At 33.3% G+C, this 20599-nt stretch overlaps 1 protein-coding gene and 1 long non-coding RNA gene across 3 annotated transcripts in view; one reads left to right on the forward strand and one right to left on the reverse strand.

Moving 5' to 3' along the window:
* Positions 1–1700: 1700 nt before the first annotated feature.
* LOC148622026 (uncharacterized) lies at positions 1701–8485 on the reverse strand. Its single transcript, XR_015920534.1, has 3 exons — positions 7839–8485; positions 5221–5361; positions 1701–2104 (listed from the first exon to the last, which is right to left on the reverse strand). It is a non-coding gene; the product is annotated as an uncharacterized LOC148622026 (long non-coding RNA).
* LOC148622027 (limbic system-associated membrane protein-like) overlaps positions 6047–20599 on the forward strand; it is a 30195-nt gene continuing 15642 nt past the window's right edge. The window contains exon 1 of one of the 2 annotated variants that reach the window (XM_088571508.1): positions 6047–6398. In XM_088571508.1, coding sequence (XP_088427634.1) covers positions 6344–6398 — 55 coding nt within the window. In that variant the 5' untranslated portion in view covers positions 6047–6343. The remainder of the gene's footprint in view (positions 6399–20599) is intronic. The other variant, XM_088571509.1, reaches the window with a different exon arrangement.

Genomic DNA, 20599 nt, shown 5'->3' on the forward strand with positions numbered 1-20599 from the left:
GTTGAGATTATACATTAAAACTCAATCCCGGAATCAGGCTTCATGTCTTTGTTAATGATTTTAATCGCTCCGCCCTTTCACCTCCAATCAACGTCAATAAGATGTCCTAATTGACTGAAAACGTTTACAATCGAAGTAATTAAGAATTAATTGGCGGTGATATCATGTTGAATGATTGAGTTAATTAGTCCAAGCTTATACGAGTAGCTGTCAGAATGAGCATACATGTTCCCATTTCTATATAAAGCCTTTGATTTCTGACCAGTCATACATGTCGCAGAAAACCAACTATAATGGCACACCAAGAAGATCGAGCACCTTTGCTAAACTATGCAGAATTTGAAGAAGAGTTTTCATCTGGCTACGATTCACCTGTCTTCGTCTCGGACCACGAGAATAGACTGACAGATAGTGACTCAGACCACAATGCTACAGACACTACTTCAGAAAACAGTATTATATTGAGTGACGATGGTGAGGCTGATGATCTTGAAGATATGGAAAATCCAGAGATTGTACAGTTTTCCGAAACAGATGTTGTCATCAGCAACATAAAGTACATACTCTCTTTGCCAGATATGTGTGACGTCAAGTTTGAAGTTGGACCGCAGCGACAATCAGTTTATGGCATCAGAGCTATAATTGGAAGCAGAAGCCAGATCCTTAAGACTTTACTATTTAACAGTATGGAGGAACAGTGTTACAGGAAAGACGAAAGGCAGTTGATTATCCCTATAATGAGATATCATTACGAGGTTTTCCGTCAGTTTATTCACTATGTGCATACAGGAAGTATTACTATGGATATCGCCTCTGTCGTGGGATTAGCATGCGCAGCAACTGAGTTCGAGATCTCCGACTTACAGCGTGCATGTTGGGACTATCTTAAACATTGTTGTACCACAGCATCTAACCTATCGATTTTAAGAGACGAGACTGAACTATACTGTCACCATCAAGTTACTGAACTCATCCGTCAACTTCTAAACCAGACCGAAAGCCCACCCAAATGCAGAGAGACATTTGTTTGAAATATATATGACTTTAAAACGAATAACGTTTTAGTGCTGCCATTGTTTGTCGTGGGTAATTTGGAATAAAAAATAAACCACTACAGATTTTCTTATGACGATACATGTTTGTGTTCCATGTATACACCACTGACCAGTATTACATACACATATTAGTCTTTTTACCAACTGTTCTACTGTTGAAAGCTTTTCTTCTTACAACGGTAACAATAAGTACTGATAGGCCCAATAAATGAATCATACTGATACAAATATGCAATATTTTATTTAGAAGTATCAATTACTTGTCAGACTTCGGACACTTTGAAAGACCAACTTTCATTTGAAATGACCAGTGAAATTATACATAACGGGATTACAATTGGACATTGTCATCCTTAAAGATAATTACCATTGGCCAAACCAATTATTGGTCATTAACTTTGACTCAGATGACCCAAGTTCTACTATAACCCTTCTCGATGATATTCCACACCATACAATTATAATGTGATGACAAGGTTATCGAGGTTGTTGTTAATCTAACGTCTTCGAGCGGAATTAAACATGGATTTCTTAATTAAGATTTATTGAATCAAATTAATAACCGTGAACTTATGAACTACGCATTACGATGTCTATACAGAAGAAATTTAACAAAGATACAATACACGAACACCAATCATTTATTCTTTTATTTGAAAAATTATCATAGTCACTATATAACAAAATGAAAAATTACCACACTTTGTTACACGAACATAAATTGAATAATAAATTTTCGATTGACTTGAATATTGGAACATGCAATTTATTGAGTTCCTAGACTAAAGAACCCTAGAGTATCGAAGTAATTATTCTGGTTATAATTCTTCTTATAATTGCCCGATATGTGCTAAATCTCTATAACACTCCAGAAAACATCTGTTGCTGTCAGCGTGAATATCTCCCTGTATGACCATCAAAGACTCTACTCACGGCAACCTACGATGGTTCCTGATTGTAAAGTACATTGAAATGTCGTATAATACTAAAACTGCAGTTATATTTATCTGGTAATGATAATATTCCTCTTCATACCATATGTGTTCGAACTGTACATAAAATAATTTTTTTATTCTATAAGAATTAGAATTAAAGCACTTTTAATTTAGCCTATTATAGAAGCGTATAAAATATGATGAGCAAGGTGTAACTAACAGTTAACGCTGTTGATCTATCACGTTCAGGGCTATTTCCTTTCATAATTGATTTCATGCAGCTTTTTTAATGCTACTACGCTTTGATTTTCTTAAAATGAATTATTTGAATTGCAGTTTCTTCTTTTTTTCTGGATTTAATTTTGACTATTTTGATCGATATGAAGTTTGATTGATGATACCAGATTTTCACATCCAACCGGGTTAACACCCTACCAAACTCGACACCGGATTTTATTCACATGCAATGTACTGGTGGCGCTGAAGGAGCTGCACATACTTACCCTTTCGGAGCACCTGGTGTCACTTCCTTTTCTTTTTTTTTTTGTTGGAGGTCGTATTCCTGGTTACTTAGCTTTTTGTGTGCTATATTGCTTTCTTTGTACCCAGTTTTTATATGGAATTGTATTTTTTTTTTATTTTGTTTACATTGTATAAGTGTATGGTCTCTGTTTCCTGTTTTCACGTTTGGCCATGTCTTTGGATTTAATTCACTGAATTATCCTTGTTTGGATGTTTCGGTAATTGTTTGTCGATTTTAAGTATTACGTAGAATTTCATACATGCACATATTTCTAGTACAGATACAACACATATTTGCCTGATTAAGTATCAAACACCATATCTTCTGGGTTTATTTGGACAATCAATAAAGCTTAAATATCATATTTACACTATAATAGTAAAAGCGTAGGTCCAAAACGAACGACGCATTTATTTTCATTTGAAGATAATTTCTATGGCACCTTATCATAATGGTGTTTGTTCCTTTTTAGTCAGTATTAGCTTAATAATTCGAAAACACGTGTTCTATTTCACGTCTTATGGCTTGACAATGAATTGTTGCTTTAAACACCCTTTATTGCGAATAAATTGACTGTTCAAATGTTGTCATGTCGTAACATAATTGTCAACAAGCGACTTGTGATACCCTTTTTATTTATTAAGATTAACAAATAAAGTGTTCCTTTTTCTGGGAATGTTTTCCGGTAAAGTCTACAAATCGATTAAACGGTTTCCAGCATGCTGGTCTGATAATGGAATCCCACAACTAAAACAAGTGATATTATTAAGTTAGATATCAAATGTTATTAAAGCTTTCTCCCGTAATCAATACGTTTTTGCTATTATAAAATCACCTCGAAGAAAAATGAAAAAAGTAATTTCCCATAAATGTAGAATACTTAGTGATATGTGAACGTTAACATTTATCAATTTTTCTTTTCCTTATCGGTCATTAGCTTATCAAACATCATTATTAAAATAAAATGACTAAAATTGTACATTTTTATTTAAGCATTGCAAGGTAGAAATTTCCGGCGTCAGTCTTAACAATGAAAGTAATTTTTAATTGAGATGCATATCAACGCTTGTTTTTCCAGATAAAACAAAATCTTATTCAGATTTTAACTACAGCCCGACTGTCGATCAGTCGAGTCGACTACATAAGAAGAGCCCCTATTTTAGACACCGATGCTAAAGGTCTTTACGATGATGAATTACTTTCCTGAAAATAACCATTATACCTTAAATGACAAAGAGTAAGCGGGTTGGTCCTGGGGTCCGGCTTAAAGGATACTACAACAATCCACTGAGGAATGAAAGATTTCCTTCAAAATTGTGTTCCTTTGTCAACAGAGAGATCTCCTGACATACAAATAGAGACATGAAGTTAGACTCAAGAGAGTAAAGGTCTTTTGTCATTGGTGTAAAACAGTATAAGCGACGAAGGCATGGAATGTTTCTGCTTTCTATATCGATATAACAAAAATAGGTATGGTGTATATTTCAAAGAGGCAACAACCCCACCGGAAAAAAAATGTCAGCCCAAGACCACCCATTGAACTTCAATGAACGACAAGGAAACCCTCACACTACATGGCAGACTGCAGCTGACCCCAAGACATCACTATACACAGATACAGGGAAAGAGTTGCCTTTTATACTCAAGTAACATAAAAATAAACTAAAGATGAAAACGATACAAGACATACAAAGGCCAGAAATTCCCGACTTGAGATAGGCGCAAAGATGCGGCGGGTTCAAGTACTTTGGCGTTATCACAACTCTCCTCCTTTAATATCTGACCACTGTGGAAATATATTACACAATTAAAGAAAGAAAACATCATAGGCAGTGTCACTATATAAACAAAGGCAACAAATGAAACAGCAAAGACAATATCAAGAAACAAGCAAAGGCAACAAATAAAGCAGCTTAGACGGTACAGAGAACGAGAACGCAGATATGGGAAACAAAAAAATCATAGACCTCACTCGAAAGGCAGACATAAGAAGCACATAAAAACATCGAATCAGTGTCAAGCAAAGTTAAATATACGCAACAAATAAAAACAGGAAAGACCGTATCAAGAAAACAAACACAGAAAAGGTAATAATAAAATAAAAAATAAAACAACAAAGACAGTACCGATCAAGAAAGTCGATTAATTCATGAAATAAAACGACAAACATTATCAAATAAAGAAAGAATTAAACAAACCAAACATGAAATCAATCGAAGCTTAACAATGGTAGTAGCAAAACGTACTTAACTGTGTGAGCACCTATTGAAACGTGGATAATTTAGTCTGATTTGAAACAAGCATTCTCTTTTGTTAGTTCTTTTTTTTTAGCAAGATACGTAGTTTTGAGTAAACTAACTTGTCCTTCGACTTTCTTTATGTCTATTGGTTCGTAGTCCGGGATTAAACTAACCCCAATATCTACTGATATACAATTAAACTTGACTCAATTAAAAATTAAATTATAAGGATTGTTTGGTGTTTTCTATCTGGTTTTGATTGGGATCAATTTTCGTTTGTCAATGTACCTCTTCGCTAAGTACCCCTAAAGTTTGTTATACTACTTATCTTGGTAAAAACAATTGAAAAAAAAATCCGGACCGCCAAGTGTGTCAAAAACCGAAACAATTCGGTGCAAATAAAGGCAGTTATGCTCTTGGTTCGCAAAGCTAACAGACTGAGATAAATTCAAAATACACAATTATACCTTTTGAATATCCTCAGACAGTACTAAAGTTATATTCTTGGAATAGAACCATTTACCAGTCAATATAACGTTACATATTGATAATTGTAGAAGTGGACATTATTGTTGCTATAAATGTCAATTCTGATCTTCTTCCATTACCTGAAGATAGAAACACCAGATAATTCAATATTACTAGTTAGTTCTACTAGGATTTTGTTCTTCGTGATATATGATTAAGCTCTGTATTTTTCTTTTACAGTATCACAGACATTTTTTTTAAAACGTACACCGAATTGAACATTCGGTTGCATTTACTATAGTACCAACTTCGATAATGGATAGTGACCTTTACGTATACCGCAAAAAGTTTCTATGTCCCAATGTTCTACAAATAATTATCTATTACCACTGAGTGGTAACTTCATGATTACAGGGCTTGACATTTGTATCATTGAAGCCAATGAGTATTATCCAAATAGAATAAAAACATGTTCAATATGTCATGGAGGAGACGGATAGCTTGTTCTATTGATTAGTCTGATTAACCCTCCAAAATCTCACTATTAAACTCAAATAAAATGAAATTTCTAAGTGGCTTGTGACACTAATAAAGCTAGTTTTACTTGTTGAGTTACAGCTTAAAATGAATTTTATCTTGATTTCTTTTACAATGCTCCATTCGATCAGAACTAATAAAAAAACCTTAGTGATAAGAGGTTTTGATGATTTTATGGTACGAATCCTGACAATTCTCAAGTTAGAAATGGTACATGCGTCTCTGTTGTTTTCTGATTGGACGCACTGAAGCAACTCCCCCAATACAAGATTTTCACCATCTATCCTGTATCGCCTCATTGAGTTTGTGACTTAGTCTTATTACAGTGCATTTATCGTTAGTGATCAATACCAGTAAAAGCCCAGATAAACATATAAACCTCAAGTTAACCTGTCCATTACAGTCCAAGTATATCTAATTCTTCACATGAGAATGTAATTTATATTGTGTTGTATGGTCCTTAACGGAGATATCCGCCGTTACTAATGATGCAATATTTGTCAGAGAAAACTTATTTGATTATCGTAAAAGTTTGTGTAAGTTGACTTTAGGGATTTTGACTGTGATGCTAAGATACTGAGCGGAATGATATACTACCTGGACTTTTGGGTGCTGATAATTATCCAGTTCTTAGAGATAGGTAAGTCTGATTTTCTTCAATACAATTCAGAAACAAAATAATTATACAGATTTGTAATATAGTTATTCAAAGTTCATAGGGAGTATTTAAACATTATCACATACGATAAATTCAGGCCATTCTAAGGTCTACATGAAAAAAGGGTGTTGTTTACTTACATAATGATTTTTATAATTCAAACGAAAAATTCTATATATGAACATTATTATCAGGATAAATACTTCGATTGAATAAAGGGAAGAGGAAGTGTCTATACATTTTGATACTTGTCCATGCTCGAAGTTTGTGGTGGTGTCCGGGTTGCTCATTTTAAATTCTTTGTACGTGTTATTTAGGATATTGCCTTTTTTTGTTGCATGTGTCTGTTTCCCCCCGCTAGTCTTTATCCTTGGAATATATTCTTTTGATTTCTGCTCGAATCTAGGTTCCCTTCACTACTGTTATGGAATAAAAAAAGAGAGAAAAAGTTAAATGTTCGTTTTATGATTCTTATAACAATAGGAGAAACTTAAATTCAAGTTTTTGTCTTGTTAATATTGTTTGTTATTATTGAACGTATAGTCAGAAAATTATAATCTAACCGAGTAAAATTTCTTTTTTTTTCTAATTTTTTTGTGTTATTTTTTGCTTTTTTTACGCAAGTGTGATGAATTACGCAAAAGGAAAAAAAATCAAAATGTTGTACATATCATATCAAGGGTATTTGTTATAGAATTATTGATACATAGTTTTAAAATCTGAACCAAAATGAAATATAAGTTTATCTGACTTAAAATGTTTTAGAGTTGTATACGATCCATGATATTAATCTATATAATGAATTGGTTTGTTAATAGTTTGTTGACAGACATAACAGTGTAATGAAATTGAAACAACTCCAGATAACATCAAACATCACGTATTTATTTAAAACAAATCTTCAACTTTTGACCCTGCAACAAATCTGTTGACCACAACGTGCTTCGTAGAAGCTAACTTAAAACCCTAATGCTAGTTAGGGAAATTGACTTAATGTATGGAAGTTAAACTAAAAACTGAACGATGCATGTATAAGCGTGAGTCAATAAAACAAATAATTTATAGAATCTACGACCGAAAATAATAATCAAACGACTCCACTATTAACTGATTGCCCGGTACTATTCTGTTGATTGTGGAGGTTCTGACCAAAAAGGAATAAAAGAAAACATTTGATAAAACTTAGCTGTATATACCTTAAGCGCAAAAAGGTTTCATACAATAAAGGTCGGGATGGAATTAATTTTTGGTGTTATAACCAAATGACAAAGGAAAACATATAGGTACAATTAACAATACACAGGAACCAACTGAAAAACACGCAAAATGCTAAGACGTAAAACTGGAATAGAATCCGCAAACGAAGAAAACAATTATGAAAAGGAGAAATACTGTGAACAAGCATGTAAAGAAATCACTCACCCCAAATGAAGTTAAATCTCTTAAGTTGAATTATCACTCTTTAGAGAACACAGACAACAATTATATTCCTTCATGCACATCTGCATGTTATAAGAACATTCTGGAAGTGTTTATAAGATGAAGCATTCAGAGATGAGAGACACTTTTCAATAGAATGTCCATTATGTGGGAATGAATGTGCAGTTCTCTTTATTGAAAATTTATTTAGATGTTAAAATGATGAACTGTTAGATGAGTAATAAATATCAAACACCAATTACATGTATATAAATATTATATATTACGGTATGCTGTGTGAATAACCACAAATATGGTTCGATCTACTTTATGTAACATGGACTAAAATGTACATGATCCTTATTTTCCCTTGGATTCTGACCACTAGTAGGGCCAATATCAAAACTTATTTAAAAAACAAAAAAAAAATCATTTAAATCTGTAGAAAAAAAACACTTATTTTTATTAAAAATACAAATTTGTGAATAATCAGATGGCCGAAGAGTTCAAAAATAAGTTTAAAAAATCGTTGAAAATGCACTTTCGACTTTTTGCTCCAAACTGGACGCTCAAAGTTGGGAATTCCCAAAGCAGCACCTTTCAAAGCAATTACAGAGTATGGTTTTCCGCGCTCTCTGATTAAAGCAGAACACATCTTCTAGAAGTGTAAGATGGTAATGTGCTGTTGGGTGAATATGTTACTTTTTTTGGTATAACTACTAATTAAATAATAATTAATAAATTGTATAGTTTATTAAGACACTGTAGTCAAATTGATCTGATAGGCGTACAACCATCACAATGCGCAGTAAAGGTTTTTGTTTCCACACCGACTCGGGCTTATTACCACCATTTTACATATTTGGTAAACATTATTTTATAATAATGGCATTTATCAATTCCGTAACTGTTTTCTCCCATTCCGTCAATGCACAGTTCGCATTTACCTTGGTTTCAATATCCCGAATTGCCCAGTTGACCATATTCGTAACTTATTTAAAGAGCTTAATTATAGTTTAACCGTATGAAAACTTTTTTATGAACAAAATCACGAGAAGTTGGTCAAAGTCCTTTGCTTTTAGGCTTAAATAACGAATAATTTAAAAAAAATGGTCAAAATGTTTTTCGACTCTATATGGCTTAAGGATTTACGTAAACATGACTACAAACGGCTCGGGTTCAAGCTTTCTACTTATCTTTAATTAAACATATCATTGTAAGATTGTTATAACAAGTATATCTGCCGATAATGTAAGTGTTATGACTAGAAATAAAACGAAAACAATCTCATGTAGGTCTACCTCTAAAACCTCAGATTCAACATGATGGGATATATGAACTTATAGCGTTAATGTATATTATTGTAACCCATCAGCTTAATATTGACCATGCATCTTGCATATGTGTTAGCACTTTTTAGCTCACCTGGCCTAAGGCCATGTGAGCTATTGCCATCACTTGCGTCCATCGTCGTCCGTCGGCATCCGTCGTCGACGTCGTCGTCGTTAACAATTTTTCAAAACTCTTCTCCTCTTGACACTACTTGAACGATTGGACCCAAACTTGGTATGCATGTTCCTTGGGGGTATCCTGCATAGAACTGATGTGGGGATTTTTGATCCGTCCGTCAAAAAACATGACCACCGTTACTAAAAACAAACATAGGGGTCAGACAGTAGTTTTTCGGATATATCTCAAAAACTGTTAGGTTTAGCCAAATTTTGACGTGAATAAAAGTGTTCAGCATGATGAGATCTATCTGTGGTCAAATTTTCATTTTAATCTGTTCAGCCATGTTGGAGTTATTTCACTCGTTGGACGTTTTTTTTTGTTTTGTTTTGTTTTGTTTTTTGGCTATTTTTAATGTTATTTCTTTCAAAAATCTTCTTCTCTGACACAACTTGACCAATTGGAACAAAACTTGGTTTGAATGTTTCTTGGGGTATCCTTCATAGAACTGATTTGGGGATTTTTGATCCGTTGAAAAACATGGCCGTCAAAAATGGATCAGACAATATATTTTTCAATTGCTGAAATGATCCTTGTTATATGGCCTTCAAAAATCTTCAGGGATCAAAGGCGAATCTTTGTAAGAGATATTGCCCTTGAACGATGAAAAATGAGTTTTTTCATTTTTCAGCCAATACCTTGAAAACTATAATGGATAGAAACCGTCAATTGCTGAAATGACCCTTGTGATAAGTCTTACCAAAGTCTTCTTGAGTCAAAATTGTTGGACAACTCCTTGTTAAATTTATTGCCCTTGAAAGACAAACTTTAACCAGGTGAGCGATATATGCTCCTTGGAGCCTCTTGTTGAATATTACTTCACAACGCATAACATATATATGCAATAAATGACACAGTTTATTGCATGGATATTTAAGAACTATAATCCTCGGTCAACATATTAATATTCTCTGCGAGTACAATGTGCTGTTTTATGGAAATTCTCAGTCAGACCTTTGTTTTTAATATTTGAAACATTTTTTGTTTATCGCTTGATCGCGAATCGTCTTTAAAACAAATGCAAAACAGATTATCTGTGTTGGGTAGTGTGTTTTTTAACTTTCAAACCCTGTATATTTATCTTAGATAAAACAATTCTGACGAAGTTGATCTTGTTTATTTAACCTCGTCGCTTTTAAAACATGCATTAAAGTTTTTCAGTGAAATTTTTCGGTGGTGTAGTGTTAAACAATTTTACAATGGTCCAAACGTGATTTAGAATACACAAACCGGAATTATAAAACAAACAGAACAATATGCTCTCAGATTAGAATGCCAATAGAATTCAAATAATATCATATCGATTAACTTTCCTTATCTGACTCAAATAGAAATTCCTAAGACTGGGTAAAAAGGATCCTGTTATCTCCAGAACACATCGGTTATCAAAAGTAAATGGCGTTCCTTTCAGACCCCGACAACTCAAGCGGAGATCATATTGCTTCAGACGATTTCTTATCTTTGCAATATTACATATTTGTCTTGTCAAATCTACAAGATAAAATATGTTGAGCATTTAAGTTCTTATTGTTTTAAGTTTGGGATTACATATATCATAACACACATTGGTTCATGCTCCCATTTTATAGTGGAGTCGTTGCTCGTTTACTTTTGTTGCTTTGTACATATTATTTTGGTTATTTAATGTTCTTTGTTATGTGTGTCTGTTTTCCCTATCTGGTCTTTGTACCTGGATTACATTCTTTTGATTTCCGCTAGAATCTTGGTTCTAGGACCAAAAACTCGGAGCATGGACCAGCTGCACCGGTAGGGTGAGAGTCTTTTGCTTTTCTAGAGACACCCGACGAATTACTTGTAAAAAGTCAAGTCCGGGGTAGACGAAAGAGGGAAGTAAAACTGAAATGTTGAACAAATCAGTTTTTATGGTACATATGGATATACCGTAATCATTCACGAATTCATGATAACGGCCATCAAATTTCTGTAGTGATGGCTTCAATCTTGTAGCAACATAACCCTGTTCCAGAAGCCTACTTGTAAGTAGTTTTGCGCGATACAAAAAGACTGTGTAGTTACGGCGAGCTATGGCATAACGTATGAGTTGTGATATGAAAACGCCATGCGCAGGTGCTGAAGGGATGTTGCCACAGATGAAAAGAACGTTGACAATACAAAGCTTGGTCAATAGTTTTCTTTTACCATCGATCTCTAAAGGTAGGTCAAGATATGAGGCTGACTTCACAGTGTCTGAAAAAATGTATACATGTATTCCATTTTTTATTTTTTCAACCACCTTAGTTAGGGGACAAATGTGAATAATACAGGTTCAATGTCGTGGTCATTGTAAATGGGTACATACTTCATTATTAACTTTTTTCATACCTTTCAAAACGGAGGTGTATAAGAGTAGAGTCATCTTGTCCTTTTGTCTGTCTATCCAAATTATATCTTCAACAGTGCACTGGATTTTGATGAAATTTGAAGAATGTACATGAAGCAAGATAATAAGTGCTTGATGCTTGTAAATGGAGGTAATCAAATCTAAGCGTTTTACATTTTGCAAGCAGGGATTGTCATTCAATTAGTTCAAAAATATTTTCAATTTTAGCAATGGGTTCTTTTATGTGGTAAATTAAAGCATAATATTGAATGTTTGACTCAGGTTGTTTTGTTGGTCCAATTGGTACCAAATTTCAATAAAAATAAAATCTAGGGTTGAATTTTCCACTGTATGCATGAAAAAAAAATGATTTTAGGTCAGATTGCCTGATTGCAATTTTGTTATAATACTTTAATTCAATATCATAAATTTAATCAAAGTTATTCATAATTACATTTAAGAACCACATCAAGCCGAATCACAAGGCTCCATCTCCCCCCAAAAAAGTTTGAATTGATTATGGGGTTTATTTAAAGTTTTTTTGTTTTTTTTTGTTTTTATGACAATTTTCATTTAATTCAAAAACTTGTGCTTTGTTAAACATTTAATCACAATCTTTTAGGACTGTATTAAGTTTGAAAGTTGTTCTTTAACTGTCTGGTTGTTTCTGATTTGACCTTTGCAATCGTACGTACAAAGTTGCATCCTTAATAACACTTGCTTTTCAGAAAAGGAAAGTATATTAACGTCTTTATAATTTGACTGTCCCAATTAATTTAATATATGCAAGTTTAATCAAGATGAAAGTTTTTAGGGCCATAATCCCCTGGTGTCTTCACAAAAAATCGTAAGTGTAAAATTGATCGTAAATAATGACGTCATAAACTAAAATAGCATTGTGACGTCATGATTTAAGATCAATTTCACACTTACGACTTTTTGTGAAACTGACGCCTGGACATTCATTGCTAATCTAAGGTACGTCAGAAATATGGAACATGTATATGGGTCATGTATAATTTAAAACTCTAAAGTAAAAAATAAAAAAAGGAAAGGAAACTGATACAAATTGTCTTTATATGAGACCAGAAACCAAATGAAATTTTCTAATAAATGATCTTCCACTATTTTCTAAAACGAAGCTTGGCCGTCTTAACACCTAAATGGCATTGTCTTTATAAACATGTAAGGAGATATGCGAGATAATTACGTTTAATATCTGGTCAGTAAGTCCAGTCTATACATTATTGATGTACAGATCATAACTTGATGTGTAATACAAGCATTCTTATACTGAGTGTGTCATCTTTCCTTACACAACTCAAATTGCTTTCCTAATTTAAAAAGAAAATATTGGAATTTTATCTTTTTGATATGAATTGTGAAATTACGTCCATGATTGATGTGTTCTGTGATTGTAGTTACACTTTAGTCATATTTTCTGTAATGATATAAAATGTTTATGACAAATTACACCAGTAGAAGTTAGGACCACTTGTTAGAGTTAACAATCGGCTTGATGCAGACATATTTAGTAATCACAGAAGATTTAGCAGTTTGAGTCTCCATAGATAATTCACCATTCACCATACCAATTGGCTGGAAAATTGCAATAGTTCCTCATGATGTGTAACTTGATTAGCGAAATGACTTTGATTAACTTGCTAGCTGTATTCAATTGAATTTTATACAAGGGTACAAATTGACTTCGTTATATCGAATAAAAGATCCTAATTGTAAAGACTTTCACTTACAAATATCCTGCATAAATTTCATCCAAGTGAAATTGAATATTGCAACATTTGTTTCTAGGCAAAATTAGATAAGTGAAGTAGTTGTCGATAACTGCTCAGTTGTTATAGAGGTTCAACGTTACAAGTAAACTTGGTTTGTGTGATTCATGGACTAAACAATCTGAAGCCTGGAAATCAGATTTTCTGTTGATTGACGTATGATACAGCTATGGCATGTCAAAAGCAAATATTTGATCTGGAGAACTTAATTGATCCTGTTGCTTTCCATTTTTATACCATTTTGTTAACATAACCGTTGATGTTCTCTGGTTAAATACCATCCACATTAAAGCATTGAAGACCTCAGAAGAAACATATAACAGATATATTGGGGATCAAGAGTTATGTTCTAAAGATTAAAGACAGTAATGTACTTGTCTGAGCCTGGGAGTTTACACATTTAGCAGTATTATGTGAGCTGCAAGTTGCACAGTTAAACTATTGATCAATAGTAGGATCACAGAATTTGACAAATATTTTGTTTATTAATACATTTAATGGACTTATAATATCATTGCTGAGACACTCAAATGTATACCGACAAGTAACTCAAACAAAAAGCACCGGTTTTGCAAATTTCCATCAATTTGAGACAATCTTATCACTTTATTATTATTTTTTTTTTTAAATATTTCCATTTTGGTTTTTAGAAAACTTTTCAGAAATAATGCCTAAACCCTGAAATTTGATGAGAAAGTCCATGACATCATTATTTTAAATAGCATTCCAAAGGAATCTTCCATCATTAGCTTTATTACTTCTGACTTCCATGCTTTCAAGCAATAAAAATATTAAAACTTGGTTTTCATTATGTAATCACTTGGTCATTTTTGTTGACCATTTGACCAAGAATATATAAATGATTATTCGATCACCGATCTTAAATGAGAATACATACAAGAAGAAACAACTCAAAGTATGTTTTATAATGATTTAATTACAGAAGTAACAAGCATTCTGAATGGATAAAAAAATTGCCATCAAATTGCCATAAAAAGTGTCCATCATCTCATAGACCTAATATTGTAATGTGACTGTGGCGTCATCAATCTTTTTTAATGATTTACTCGTTGAATTTGACACTAAAATTAAATCAAATGGACTGAGGCATATTTTTCTCGGTCTATTTGAAATAATCTCAATGCCTGTGGTACAATAAACTGCTACAGAGGTTATTTAGTGTGCACCACGCGATTGAGGTCCGAAAAAAATATAACAGTCAATCCTTAATTCAACTTGGTTTTATGAATTTATAACTATTAGGTTAATCAACAATTTTATAACGAAATAAAAATATTTTAATCATAAGATATATTAGCTAAGATTACGATGCTTTGAAACTTAGTACCCCTCAAGTGACGTTTTAATTTTTATCAGTTGAATTTTAATGGATAGCAATCGAAATTATTCAAATATTTATACATATAGTTAAAATTCCGGAATTTTGTTCCCTTTGCCATCAGTTACACTTAGGCATTTAATACATTCCGTGTTTAAAAACACATTTCTTGGCACATCAATTTATATAGTCCCATTTCCGGCTTCGGACTTAAATGCTTGGATCAATTACACAAAAAGGACGAAAAACGAATTTGTTATTTTATAATCTAAACATTGAATTAATATGATTTCTATTTTCAAAGGACACAGAACATGAAATGTATAATAATTCATAATAATTGGAAGTGAGCTTCCAATTTCCATAATTTCAAACTCCGTAAACAATACTAATAGAACATGAAAAATATCAGCTGCATTTGGATAACAGGTTGTTTCTCTAGCAATCAGAGAAATAATTTGTCATAAAATTGATCCATCACATTTCAGATGGAAAGTTTTCCATATGTTATAATATCACATCAATATAAAGCTTCCTTTAGATTAAATAAAACAAATTCAATTTTCTAGCGTCTTCGGTCACTTAAAAGAAAAGTCAAGACTACAGAAGTCATCCTAAGGGATTTCGAATGCCACTCACTAATGCCTTCTCGATGGTTTTCCCGCGAAAGTCTTGCTACCATTTCTGATTAGAGTTTATTGGATCACGATTATCCAGATGTAGTCCAGTCCTATTGATATTACCTTCGGGGGAAAGGTGATAAACATTTAATGTTTGTCATAAAATATCTGACGATTATCTTCTTCTGCCAGACCTTTGTAGATTAATTATAAAATGTGATGAATTGGAATCAAGAAAAACTGGCGAAATAACTGTAGGAAAGAAATATATCTGTAACATTACAACATGTTCGTGTACTTTTAAAACATACTGAAAGGGAACGGTAAAGCATTGGAGAGAAAAATACGACATATGTTCAGCACATACGCGAGTCATATAGCACTGTTGAAATTCGCATAAAGAAATCAGGGTCAACGAAAGAAATTAAGCTAGATGATAATGGGAATCAGAACCATTCAATTCCCAGGTGTAAACACTTTATCTATATAACCTCTGCTCTAACTGGAATTTTTACACAAAATTTATTAAAAAGAAATGATACATTATTTTTCATATTTCTACTTACTGCTAAAGTTAAGACATATTCATCATTCTATATAGATAACAGTTCAATAGATATAATTGATGTACTAGTAATTTGATATAAAATCGTCTCCTCTGAAACAAATGCCTTTAACTTAAGAGTTTCATAAATGTTTTCTTACTAAGAACCTGTTGGTTCAATTTTTGTTTAATTTGTCTAAAATGAACTTATTCAAAATGGATATTTGCTGTTAGTTTTTATAACGTTGATGTGCTTTTCGTAAATGAAGCATAGACAAGTGTATACGAAAAAGATGATTGTCAAGAAACTATAAATGAAAAATGCAAAGAATTAATTACTTCCAATTCCAATGCCATTATCGAAGTTGTAAGAAATCAACACATTAAAGACCTTTAACGTTTAGGAGAAAAATCTTTATCACCATAAAAGGGACAATTTACCGACAATAACAGAGAAAAAGTTGAGTATTACATTACCGGACCTGAGATGTTTTATTTCCGGACCAGACATGAACAGCACTTTCTTCGATGCTATGAAATATTGCCATCCTAGCATATCATTGGTTTGAAGAGATTGATTGGTTAGTGTCAATTCTACTACATAATGGGACAAATAAAAAAAACGTCCTTTTAAATCCAAATATTGGATTTGTTTTGCTTAATGTTATATGACCATTCCACTTAACGCAAGGCGACGAATTCCGATTGAAATGCTTTATGAATCCGCGTTCAAATCATGAATTAAACATTTACACTGTCGTCATTTGGGCATGCGATTGTATCAATACTGACACCAAAGTATGTTGACAAGTTAAAATCCCCGGTATTTGGAGTATAAAGGCAACATCTGCGTAACAATAATAGGAGTCAATACGGAAGTCGGAAGAATCTAATTTGAAATAAAATCACGCATGCTTCTTGTATGGACCAAAAAGGCAGAAATTCATTGACATTTATTTCTCCCAGATAGATTTTTTTTAGACATGAAAAGGATATGGTCGACAATTATAGTTTTATATACATGCAAACATCAAATACACGTTACTGTTGAGAATCTCAACAAATTAAAGTACTCTAAAGTTTCCCGACTTTTGAAACTTTTTGACAGCTTTTTATTGTCGTTTTTGCTTTGTTTTTGTTCAGACATATATGTACACTGCATCGGTTATTAAAGATATAATATGATATCAGTTATATCAAGGATTTTTATAGTAGACCACCATTAAAAACCAATCCTTGGTTTTATATCAAGATTTACTTAACCAATAGTATGTGGATTTCTAATTTTCCTCGTGCTTTTTTAGCCCGGATTTTAATTCATATAAATTTAAAGGTCTACTTATGACAGCTTCGACACAGCACAGATAGGGAAGCATCTAAACATTTCACTGTTAGATCTAAGTAAAGTAGTCGTAAAATTATATGTGTCTAAAGACTTAGATGTTAACAGTTATTGTGCTCAAAATTACAAGAGGATTCTCTTTAGAATTGCAGATTTATTTCTTTTCTTTATTCCGAAGCTGTAGTAATTATTCTATCATGGAGTTTAAAGCTTTTAAATTGCTACCAATTTCCCCGTTAGGCTATGGTGGAGAATGTGAGATAAAGTCCAGTTTACTAGCAATTTACACTGCAATTATTGTCAAATCGAACCGTACTACTAAAGGGAACACCAATTTCATTTTAAATCATTGGATTTAAAGTACAATTTATTAGTTCTTCGCGAAAAAAGGACAAAAACTGTACTTACTAGCACCTAGACACTCTTCCGAGGGAAAATATAAATTTTTTAAAACAAACTTTTCAGTCAGCAATCTAAGTAAGTGCTAGTATCCCCGGCATTGTTTTTACTTTTAAGTCTGTACATATAAGTAAGTTTATTGTAATGAAATAGTCGAAGAAACTACAAATATTCTACAGAATGAGTAGATGAATCTATACGCACTGTCATAATTATATTTGTAGAAACTTAGCCTCTTTCATAAAAAACAAGTACTTCCACAGTATTCTGAGAAAGTTGTTTTTCACTGGCTTGCGTTTTCAATCGAAAATTACATGTAAATGTAAAGAGCATCTTTTCAGCAGTCAGTATTCCAATGGAAACACTATACTCTTTGTTCAGACTGTTTATAAAATCTTCATTACTAAGTCTTTTTCTTTTCAATAGAATTATCAATTCAAACAACGTGCTTTGCTCTTAGTTTAATATATAAAGTTTGTTTGTTTGTTGGGGTTTAATGTCCGAGCATCAATATTTCAGCTATATTCAGACGGTGAACATGAAATGGGTGATAAAATGAACATGAAATGATAATGAAATGAAAAAAAAAAGGATGGGACACAAGGACAAAAGAGTCGATAAGTTTTGATTGCCACTAGAAAAGGGGGGATGGGCAAGGTCGGGCAATTTGGCCTCCTGTGGCGGAGCGCAAAGGTTCCTACTCCTATCGAATACCACAGCAGGGTTCTTTAACGTGCGAGGAACGTGGCATCTTTCCCAACACGGTGCACAACTATGGTTAGCGGTCAGGTTTTCCATATTATAGCCAGACAACCCCAGCATGTAACATGCCAGGGGTACCCCATTTCACCACCTGGGGCACACATCCCAGTTGCTCTGTGGGCAGAGCGCCCTAGCCCCCGGCTAGGTTCCAGAGCACAATTTAGTCGCCTTTTACGACAAGCTGAGCGCTGCTGCAGGCCTATTCTTTTGACACCCGGACCTGCACGGGGCTAATATATAAAGACAATGGTATGAATTATTTCTCAATGCGGCAATATCTACATCGCACCTGTCCAGAAGACACTGAGATTAAACTGCCATGTCTTATTTTGTACCACTGGTTCTGATCAAATAATTGTAAATGCAGTTAGAGTTGTGTGTGTTTCTTTTAGCCTGCATGTTATTTATTACATGTATTTATTACATGTATTTCTGTCCCTTTCCATTTCCCCATTCAGCACCTTAATTATATTTTATTTTCAAGAATAGGTTCCATTAATTTATAACTTGGTTTCTTTCTGTCATGTTCTAATATAGGTCCACGTTTTCTACATTCTTTATAATCTTTTAATGTACATATTGCAAGCGTTGGGTTTGAGGAATTTACTAACGATTTATATTTCGGTACATTATCCGAATTCCTAGATACAGGTACTTTGCAATCAGCAAAATTGACTTTGAACACAAGTGTACACGTTGATATTTGTTTTAAGACAATATAATCAATTCTTCATAATATGTATTGTTTTAAAAGATACTTTTAAGCTTAAAAGTATTCATATTTAAAATGCAATAAAAATGGAATTAAGACACATTTTATTCTTATCTGTTGCAATGGGATATTTCAGACATGAAAGTTAATGTAATGTAAACAGCGATTTCATTGTCCTCAAAGCACCAATAATTCTGTTATAAACCTTAGAGTATAAGGGAAGATGTTTTCCTATGACTCTTTTGGTCATATTTATGTCTAGCATAATGGTCTAAGACATTTATCATCTTTATTAAGATACATAAGTGTTGCATTTTTCGTTTTTTTTTTAAACAATATGTGTTTTCGAAGACAAAAGTTTATCTCTATTCATGCATCTGACAGTCACTGTCATAAATGCAGAACGCGTCAGTGGCGTAGCAAGTAGTGGACATGAAAAAAGCACCAAATACCAGCTACTCCACTGAACAATTGATGTTTACAAACACAGGATAATGCAAAGAGTAATCAAGGGAACCAAGGTTATAGCGATAATCAAAAGAATGCAATCCAGGGACAAAGACCAGACATGGAAAACAGACATACACAACAAAGAACATGAAGTAACTAAAATCATACATACAAAGTAACAAAAGCAAATGAGCAACTCGGACTCCACTAAAAACTGGGAGTATGGACCAGGTGCACCGGTAGGGTAAGCGTCCTCTGCTTTTCTAGAAACACCCACCGAGTTGCTCATCAAAAGTCAAGTCCGGGGTAGACAAACGAGGAAAGGAAAACTATGACCCGTTGAATAAATCAGTTTTCATGGTGCAGATGGATACACCATAACGATCCACGAGTTCATGATGACGACCATAAAACTTCTGTAGTGATGACTTCAATCTTGTAGCAACATAACCCTGTTCCAGAAGCCTATTTGTTAGAGTTCTAGCGCGATACAAAAAGTCTGCGTAGTTTCAGCAAGCTCTGGCATAACGTATGAGTTGTGATATGAACACTCCATACGCAGGTGCCGAAGAGATGTTGCCACAGATGAAAGGAAAATTGACAATTCTGAATGAAAAGTCATCACGTTTGTCGTAAAGTTTGGTCAATAGGTTTCCTTTACCATCGATTTCAAAGTGTAGGTCAAGATATGAGACTGACTTCACAGTGTCTGTAGTATCCTTTATCTCAAGTTCTTTTGGGTAGATGCGATGTATCAAATCCCCGAAATTAGGATTGTTTAAAGATAATACGTCATCTATATAGCGGAAACTGAGATTGCAGGATCTAGCCAAACGATATTCTTCCTTTCTGATCAGATCAGCTATAAAGTCTGCCTCATAAGCGTGAAGGAATAGGTCAGCAAGTAAAGGAGCACAATTTGTTCCCATTGGGATGCCGACCGTTTGTTGAAA

The sequence above is a fragment of the Perna viridis genome, chromosome 3, assembly GCF_037379345.1.
Source record: "Perna viridis isolate PV_CMFRI_1.1 ecotype Kerala chromosome 3, ASM3737934v1, whole genome shotgun sequence".
Classification (NCBI taxonomy): Eukaryota; Metazoa; Mollusca; class Bivalvia; order Mytilida; family Mytilidae; genus Perna; species Perna viridis.